The sequence below is a fragment of the Oncorhynchus clarkii genome, chromosome 12 (genome assembly GCF_045791955.1).
Source record: "Oncorhynchus clarkii lewisi isolate Uvic-CL-2024 chromosome 12, UVic_Ocla_1.0, whole genome shotgun sequence".
In the NCBI taxonomy this organism is placed as follows: Eukaryota; Metazoa; Chordata; class Actinopteri; order Salmoniformes; family Salmonidae; genus Oncorhynchus; species Oncorhynchus clarkii.
In genome coordinates this window covers 86,987,668-86,997,731 of record NC_092158.1, presented here as the reverse complement: position 1 = coordinate 86,997,731, position 10,064 = coordinate 86,987,668, and the positions used below count along the sequence as shown (strand labels likewise).

The 10,064-nt window shown below is 49.4% G+C and overlaps 1 protein-coding gene across 1 annotated transcript in view; it reads left to right on the top strand.

Moving 5' to 3' along the window:
• Positions 1–7,976, top strand: part of LOC139422334 (GTPase IMAP family member 9-like) — a 9,666-nt gene extending 1,690 nt beyond the window's left edge. The window contains exons 2-3 of the mRNA XM_071173533.1: positions 482–716; positions 7,096–7,976. Of these exons, the coding sequence (XP_071029634.1) occupies positions 482–716; positions 7,096–7,885 (1,025 nt within the window). The 3' untranslated portion in view covers positions 7,886–7,976. The remainder of the gene's footprint in view (positions 1–481; positions 717–7,095) is intronic.
• Positions 7,977–10,064: the final 2,088 nt, after the last annotated feature.

Here is a 10,064-nt window from a genome sequence, read left to right as displayed (position 1 = left end):
AAAATAAATACATTTGAACTTTTTTAGATAAATAGCTTCTGCTTGTTAGTTTATTGAAAATAGATGCCCTTTCTTTATTATTGAATTGTAATTTCAGTTTGCTTCCTGAACTGACTGCCTTCAATTCGAATTGACCACAACCCTGTTGTTAAGAATCTAATCGTCTTTTATCCAATGAAAAGTGAAAACATATTTATGACTTTTTTGTTTCTCAACAAAGAGACGTCAACATAGCTGTGATAGTGATACTAGTTGATGAAAGGTAAAGGAATGTTTTGTTGGTCTTTGTTGTCCCGGCAACATGTGCTAATATCTGGTCTGACTGACCTTTCCGTAGCTGTTGATGATCAAATGGTCTTAGCATGATGAAAACATCATGATCTTCTCCGGACACTGATACGTGGTTAGACTGATCTTTAACTGACCTAAGTTAACCTTTCCATAACTGTTAACCATCAAATGGTCTCTGTTGTCCCGGAAGCTCAGTCCACTGACATGGAGTTGAGGATCCTGGTGGTGGGGTCCAGTGGACCGTCTCAGTTCTCCCTGACCAACTCTATCCTGGGGAGGGAGGAGTTCTCCAAGGAAGTCACCAGCATCGTCCAGAGCAGGAAGAACCTGGGGGACCTGGCCGGGACGCGTGTTGCTGTGGTCAACGGACCCAACCTCTACGGGAAGCACCTGTCCCGCACCAAGATGAAGACGGAGATGAAGAGGTGGCCGTAATGTTGTGCTGTGTCTATGCTCTTCTGTGTCATGTATTCTGTAGTGTTAACGTCTGTACCCATAAGAAGAGGTGACGTTAACATGATTGATTCTTGCTCACAGTTGACAGAAAGTGCAGAAATGCTAAATGTAACATATTAATACTACAGGCCATTTAGCAGACACTTTTATCCAAAGCCACTTACAGTCATGCATGCAGACATCACATACGGGTGGTCCTGGGAATCTCACAATTCTGGAGTTGCAAGAGCCATGCTCTACCAACTGAGCTACAGATACGACACAATACAACACAATACAATACAATACAATACAATACAATACAATACAACACAATACAATACTATACAACACTATACGATACAACACAACACAATACAATACAACACAATACAACACTATACGATACAATACAACACAATACAACACTATACGATACAACACAATACAACACTATACGACACAACACAATACGATACAACACAATACAACATTATACGATACAACAAAATACAACACTATACGATACAACACAATACAACACAACACAATACAATACAATACAACACTATACGATACAACACAATACAACACAACACAATACAATACAATACAACACTATACGATACAACACAACACAATACAACACTATACGATACAACACAACACAATACAACACTATACGATACAACACAATACAACACTATACGACACAACACAATACAATACAACTGTTACGATCTACTAGGTGTGGTGGGTGGAATCAGGCGCAGAGAGCAGGGTTCAGTCGTTTTCCTCAGATTTATTCCCCAGCGCAACAAAAACAGTCACGCCAACACACAGGGCGTAAATACGTTGCTAGTCCAAAACAACAACAGGACTAAACAGTCCGGAGAATAAATACAATAATAAATCACACCAACAAAACACAGAGTAACAAAAACAAGCCCGCACAAATACCCAGCGGGCCTAGTGCCCCTAAATACCCTACAAACAAATCCTAATACAAAACAGGTGTACCCAATTAACCAATAACCCAAAACAAACGGAAAGGGAATCGATGGCAGCTAATAGGCCGGCGACGACGACCGCCGAGCACCGCCCGAACAGGAAGAGGCACCATCCTCGGCGAGGTTCGTGACAGTACCCCCCCCCTGACGCGCGGCTCCCGCAGCGCGCCGACCCCGGCCTCGAGGACGACCCGGAGGACGAGGCGCAGGGCGATCCGGGTGGAGGCGATGGAAATCCCTCAAGAGGGAAGGATCTAAAATGTCCCTCCCCGGTACCCAGCACCTCTCCTCCGGACCGTACCCCTCCCAGTCCACGAGGTACTGCAGGCCCCTCACCCGGCGTCTCGAGTCCAGAATAGCTCGTACTGTGTACGCCGGGGACCCCTCGATGTCCAGAGGGGGTGGAGGGACCTCCGGTACCTCACCGTCTTGTAGGGGACCAGCTACCACCGGCCTGAGGAGAGACACATGAAACGAGGGGTTAATACAATAATAAGAGGGAAGTTGTAATCTATAACACACCTCGTTTATCCTCCTCAGGACTTTAAATGGCCCCACACACTGCGGCCCCAGCTTCCGGCAGGGCAGGCGGAGGGACAGGTTTCGGGTCGAGAGCCAGACCCTGTCCCCTGGTGCGAACACCGGGGCCTCACTGCGGTGGCGGTCAGCGTCTCTCTTCTGCCGTTCACTGGCCTGCCTGAGAGAATCCTGGACTGCCCGCCAGGTCTCTCTAGAGCGCTGTACCCACTCCTCCACCGCAGGAGCCTCGGTCTGACTCTGATGCCACGGAGCCAGGACCGGCTGGTAACCCAGTACACATTCGAATGGCGACATATTCGTGGACGAATGCCGAAGAGAATTCTGGGCTAACTCTGCCCATGGGACGTACCTTGCCCATTCGCCTGGCCGGTCCTGGCAATACGACCTCAGAAACCTGCCCACTTCCTGGTTTACTCTCTCCACCTGCCCATTACTTTCGGGGTGATAACCAGAGGTAAGGCTGACCGAGATCCCCAGACGCTCCATAAACGCCTTCCAAACCCGAGATGTGAACTGGGGACCCCGATCGGAGACGATATCCTCTGGGACCCCATAGTGCCGGAAGACGTGGGTAAAAAGAGCCTCTGCAGTCTGTAGGGCCGTAGGGAGACCAGGCAATGGAAGGAGACGGCAGGACTTAGAGAACCGATCCACAACGACCAGAACGGTAGTGTTCCCCTGAGAAGGGGGAAGATCAGTAAGGAAATCTACCGAGAGATGGGACCATGGCCGTTGTGGAATCGGGAGGGGCTGTAACTTCCCTCTAGGAAGGTGCCTAGGAGCCTTACTCTGGGCGCATACCGAACAGGAAGAGACATAGAGCCTCACATCCCTAGCTAAGATGGGCCACCAGTATTTCCCTCTAAGACCCCGCACTGTCCTATCGATCCCCGGATGACCCGCAGACGGTAGTGTGTGAGCCCACCGAATCAACTTATCACGGACACCAAGCGGTACGTAACTTCTGCCAGTCGGACACTGTGCAGGCGCAGGTTCAACCCTCAACGCCCGCTCGATGTCCGCGTCCACCTCCCATACCACTGGGGCCACCAGCCGAGAAGCAGGAAGGATGGGAGTGGGTTCGATAGACCGGTCCTCGGTATCATAGAGACGGGACAGTGCGTCGGCCTTAGTGTTGAGGGAACCTGGTCTGTAAGAGATCGTAAATCTAAAACGTGTAAAGAACATGGCCCACCTAGCCTGGCGCGGATTCAGTCTCCTCGCTGCACGAATATACTCCAGATTACGGTGATCAGTCCAGATGAGAAAAGGGTGTTTAGCCCCCTCTAGCCAGTGTCTCCACACCTTCAGGGCCTTTACCATAGCTAGTAACTCCCGGTCCCCCACATCATAGTTCCGCTCTGCCGGACCCAGCTTCTTAGAAAAGAAAGCGCAGGGACGGAGCTTCGGTGGCGTACCCGAGCGCTGAGACAGCACGGCTCCAACCCCAGCCTCGGACGCATCCACCTCCACTATGAATGCTAACGAAGGGTCCGGATGCGCCAACACGGGAGCCCCAGTGAACAGTGCCTTCAACTGGTTGAAGGCTCCATCAGCCTCTGCTGACCACCGCAAACGCACCGGCCCTCCCTTCAGCAGTGAGGTAATGGGCGCCGCTACTTGGCCAAAACCCCGGATAAACCTCCGGTAGTAATTGGCAAACCCTAAAAACCGCTGCACCTCCTTTACCGTGGTCGGAGTCGGCCAATTACGCACGGCGTTAACGCGGTCACACTCCATCATCATCCCCGAGCTGGAAATGCGATAACCCAAGAAGGAAACGGCTGGTTTGGAGAACACACATTTCTCAGCCTTGACGTATAGGTCATGCTCCAGCAGTCGCCCAAGAACCTTGCGCACCAGGGAAACATGGGCGGCGCGTGTGGCAGAATAAATCAAGATGTCATCAATATAGACTACCACACCCTGCCCGTGCAAGTCCCTGAGAATCTCATCTACAAAGGATTGAAAGACGGCTGGAGCATTTTTCAACCCATACGGCATGACGAGGTACTCATAGTGGCCTGATGTGGTACTAAACGCTGTTTTCCACTCGTCTCCTCCCCGAATACGCACCAGATTATACGCGCTCCTGAGGTCCAGTTTTGTGAAGAAACGCGCTCCGTGGAATGATTCCACCGCCGTAGCGATGAGAGGTAGCGGATAACTAAAACCCACTGTGATCGAATTGAGACCTCGATAATCAATGCACGGACGCAGACCTCCCTCCTTTTTCCTCACAAAAAAGAAACTCGAGGAGACGGGTGACATGGAGGGCCGAATGTACCCCTGTCTCAGAGCTTCCGTGACATATGTTTCCATAGCCAGCGTCTCCTCCTGTGACAGTGGGTACACATGACTCCGGGGAAGTGCAGCGTTCTCCAGGAGGTTTATCACGCAATCCCACCGTCGATGGGGTGGTAATTTGGTCGCTTTCCTCTTACTAAAAGCGATAGCCAAATCGGCATATTCGGGGGGAATGCGCACGGTGGAAACCTGGTCTGGACTCTCCACCGTCGTGGCACCGATGGAAACTCCTAAACACCTCTCTGAACACTCGTCTGACCACCCCTTAAGAGCCCCCTGTTTCCAGGAAATAAGGGGATTGTGAATAGCCAGCCAGGGAACCCCCAACACCACCGGAAACCCAGGTGAATCAATAAGGTAGAAACTGATCCTCTCCCTATGATTCCCCTGCGTTACCATGTCCAGCGGAATCGTGGCCTCCCTGACCAGCCCTGACCCTAGCGGTCGGCTATCTAAGGAGTGCACGGGGACAGGTGGGTCTATCTGCACTAACGGAATACCCAATTTACGGGCGAGTCCACGATCCATAAAACTCACAGCTGCGCCTGAATCGACTAGCGCCTTATGCTGAAGAGAGGGGAAAAATGCAGGGAAAAAAATTAACAAAAACATGTGACCAACAGGGGGCTCTGGGTGAGTTTGGTGCTTACTCACCTGGGGTGGCCGAGGAGCGCTCTGCCGACCATCTCGACTCCCAGAGGGACTCCTCCAACACCGGTCCGAAGTGTGTCCTCTCCGTCCACAATAGGAGCAGGAGGAGCCCCCTCTGATCCCCCTAGATGCAGCTCCTCCCAACTCCATCGGAGTGGGAGTGGGAGAGCTGGACGGTGGAATTAACAGGACCCCTTCTGAACGCCCGCGGGCAGCTAGCAGGTTGTCCAATCGAATAGACATGTCTATTAGTTCATCCAGGGAGAAAGTTGTGTCCCTGCAAGCCAGCTCCCGGCCGACGTCCTCCCGGAGACTACACCGGTAATGGTCCATCAGGGCCCTGTCATTCCACCCAGCACCAGCAGCTAGGGTCCTAAACTCCAACGCGAAGTCCTGCGCGCTCCTCGTCTCCTGTCTGAGGTGGAACAGTCGCTCACCCGCCGCTTTACCCTCTGGTGGATGATCGAACACTACTCGGAAACGGCAGGTGAACTCCAGGTAGTTGTCCCGAGCTGAGTCTGGACTGTTCCAGACTGCGTTAGCCCAGTCCAGGGCCCTGCCCGTTAAACAGGAGACGAGGAGGCTCACACTCTCCTCACCCGAGGGAGCCGGACGCACGGTAAAAATCCCTGGCACCCAGCAGCCGCTCCATCGTACTCCCTCGGGGGGGAGAGACGTAGTGCGCCGGACCCAGAGGACGATGTAGGTGGAGTAGGTGGTGTCGGGAGTGGGGGAGCTGGGGTAGATGTCGGGAGACCACTCCTCTCCCATCATTCCATCCTCTCCATCATCTGGTCCATCGCGGTACCAATCCGATGGAGGACAGCTGTATGGTGATGAACGTGCTCCTCCATAGTGGGGAGAGGAGTGGTCGCTGCTCCTGCTGACTCCATTTCAATGGTGCGGGCTTCTGTTACGATCTACTAGGTGTGGTGGGTGGAATCAGGCGCAGAGAGCAGGGTTCAGTCGTTTTCCTCAGATTTATTCCCCAGCGCAACAAAAACAGTCACGCCAACACACAGGGCGTAAATACGTTGCTAGTCCAAAACAACAACAGGACTAAACAGTCCGGAGAATAAATACAATAATAAATCACACCAACAAAACACAGAGTAACAAAAACAAGCCCGCACAAATACCCAGCGGGCCTAGTGCCCCTAAATACCCTACAAACAAATCCTAATACAAAACAGGTGTACCCAATTAACCAATAACCCAAAACAAACGGAAAGGGAATCGATGGCAGCTAATAGGCCGGCGACGACGACCGCCGAGCACCGCCCGAACAGGAAGAAGCACCATCCTCGGCGAGGTTCGTGACAACAACAAAATACAATACAACACAACACAATACAACACTATACGATACAACACAATACAACACAACACAATACAATACAATACAATACAATACAACACAACACAATACAACACTATACGATACAACACAATACAACACTATACGATACAACACTATACGATACAACACAATACAACACTATACGATACAACACAATACAACACTATACGATACAACACTATACAACACTATACAACACAACACAATACAACACTATACGATACAACACTATACAACACTATACGATACAACACTATACAACACTATACGATACAACACTATACAACACTATACGATACAACACAATACAACACTATACGATACAACACTATACAACACAATACGATACAATACAACACAACACAATAAAAACATATTGTTCTTTCTGTATTGTCTCCCTGCAGGTGAAATTGTAAGTGTTTAGGCTGCACCTTTTCAGTAAGGTGTTTTGCAGCCTTTTCATGTGATGTAACACTGTAAATAACATGTGATTTTATTTAGGTGCAAGTGTCTGTCAGCCCCCGGCCCTCACGCTCTGCTCATGGCCTTTGACCTGGAGCAGATCTGCCCCAACGACGTCAAGACGCCCAAGCTGATGGTGAAGCGTTTCGGTGAAGATGCACTTTCCCACACCATAGTCCTCCTGGCCTACGAGGGGGACGTCGACATTCTGGCCCTGGAGAACCGGGTCAGCACCGACTGGCACCTCCGGGAGCTCGTTGAGCAGTGCGGCGGGCGCTACCACGTCTTCAACAAAAACTGGAGGGACCGTTCTCGAGACAAGGAGCTCCTCCAGAAGATTGAACGGATGCTGGCGACCCTGGGCGGGCAGCACTACACCAGCCGCTCTTACGGGCAGGCGGAGGAGAGCGTGAGGAAGGAAGAGAGGAAGCTGCTGAAGAAGAGAGCGGCGGAGACGGAGGAGGCGTGGAGGGAGCTGGAGCAGCAGTACCGCGGGGAGGCGCTGCGCTGGCAGATGGAAGCCTACAACAACAGCGTGGGAGCAGAGATCAGGGCTAAAGCCGAGATGGACAACGGATGGTTGAGGACGTCGCTCGCCGTAGGGGCGGGGTTGGGGCTGGCCGCGGGGGCCGCCATGGGGATGGCGATGGGGGCGGTGGCGGGGGCGATGGGGATGACGATGGGAGGGGCTTTCGGAGGGTTGATGGGCGGCTCGGCGGGTGGGACGGCCCAGGTAGCGATAGAACACCTGGAGGACAGAGTGGGACCACACGCTACTAACTTCAACACTGTTTTCATCAACCGCTTCTTCAGACCACCACGTTCATGACATGGAGGAAGTGTTAATGACTGGAACCTGGACACATACATAGGTAGTAGTTACTGGAACCTGGACAAATACATAGGTAGTAGTTACTGGAACCTGGACATAGGTAGTAGTTACTGGAACCTGGACAAATACATAGGTAGTAGTTACTGGAACCTGGACAAATACATAGGTAGTAGTTACTGGAACCAGGACATAGGTAGTAGTTACTGGAACCTGGACAAATACATAGGTAGTAGTTACTGGAACCTGGACAAATACATAGGTAGTAGTTACTGGAACCTGGACAAATACATAGGTAGTAGTTACTGGAACCTGGACAAATACATTGGTAGTAGTTACTGGAACCTGGACAAATACATAGGTAGTAGTTACTGGAACCTGGACAAATACATAGGTAGTAGTTACTGGAACCTGGACAAATACATAGGTAGTAGTTACTGGAACCTGGACAAATACATTGGTAGTAGTTACTGGAACCTGGACAAATACATTGGTAGTAGTTACTGGAACTTGGACAAATACATAGGTAGTAGTTACTGGAACCTGGACAAATACATAGGTAGTAGTTACTGGAACCTGGACAAATACATAGGTAGTAGTTACTGGAACCAGGACATAGGTAGTAGTTACTGGAACCAGGACATAGGTAGTAGTTACTGGAACCTGGACACATACATAGGTAGTAGTTACTGGAACCTGGACAAATACATAGGTAGTAGTTACTGGAACCTGGACAAATACATAGGTAGTAGTTACTGGAACCTGGACAAATACATAGGTAGTAGTTACTGGAACCAGGACATAGGTAGTAGTTACTGGAACCAGGACATAGGTAGTAGTTACTGGAACCTGGACACATACATAGGTAGTAGTTACTGGAACCTGGACAAATACATAGGTAGTAGTTACTGGAACCTGGACAAATACATAGGTAGTAGTTACTGGAACCTGGACATAGGTAGTAGTTACTGGAACCTGGACATAGGTAGTAGTTACTGGAACCAGGACAAATACATAGGTAGTAGTTACTGGAACCAGGACAAATACATAGGTAGTAGTTACTGGAACCTGGACATAGGTAGTAGTTACTGGAACCAGGACATTGGTAGTAGTTACTGGTACTGGTAGTGATTGTGTGATAGATTGTCTCTCTATCTGACTCAACTCTAAACCACTGCTGCAAAAATGCTGCATTTCGTGACGGAAACTCGGGAACCTAGGAGTGAACATTAACCTAAGTTTAACAGCCTGGTTAATTCTGATACTTTCCAAGTGGGAAACTCAGGTGTCATCTCTCTATGAGTTTTCAAGTACTAGTTACCTAGCAACAGTATGTGTGTGTACCTGTATAGAGAATATCCTCTTACCTCTTATCGCAAGTCAAGGTAGTATTTTAGGATTATACTGAGTAGATATAGGTTCACTAGAAATAGTTATACATGAGGCTATTTATTCAGTAGACTGCTCTATGGACAGGTTGAGGCTATTTATTCAGTAGACTGCTCTATGGACAGGTTGAGGCTATTTATTCAGTAGACTGCTCTATGGACAGGTTGAGGCTATTTATTCAGTAGACTGCTCTATGGACAGGTTGAGGCTATTTATTCAGTAGACTGCTCTATGGACAGGTTGAGGCTATTTATTCAGTAGACTGCTCTATGGACAGGTTGAGGCTATTTATTCAGTAGACTGCTCTATGGACAGGTTGAGGCTATTTATTCAGTAGACTGCTCTATGGACAGGTTGAGGCTATTTATTCAGTAGACTGCTCTATGGACAGGTTGAGACTATTTATTCAGTAGACTGCTCTATGGACAGGTTGAGGCTATTTATTCAGTAGACTGCTCTATGGACAGGTTGAGGCTATTTATTCAGTAGACTGCTCTATGGACAGGTTGAGGCTATTTATTCAGTAGACTGCTCTATGGACAGGTTGAGGCTATTTATTCAGTAGACTGCTCTATGGACAGGTTGAGGCTATTTATTCAGTAGACTGCTCTATGGACAGGTTGAGGCTATTTATTCAGTAGACTGCTCTATGGACAGGTTGAGACTATTTATTCAGTAGACTGCTCTATGGACAGGTTGAGGCTATTTATTCAGTAGACTGCTCTGTGGACAGGTTGAGGCTATTTATTCAGTAGACTGCTCTATGGACAGGTTGAGGCTATTTATTCAG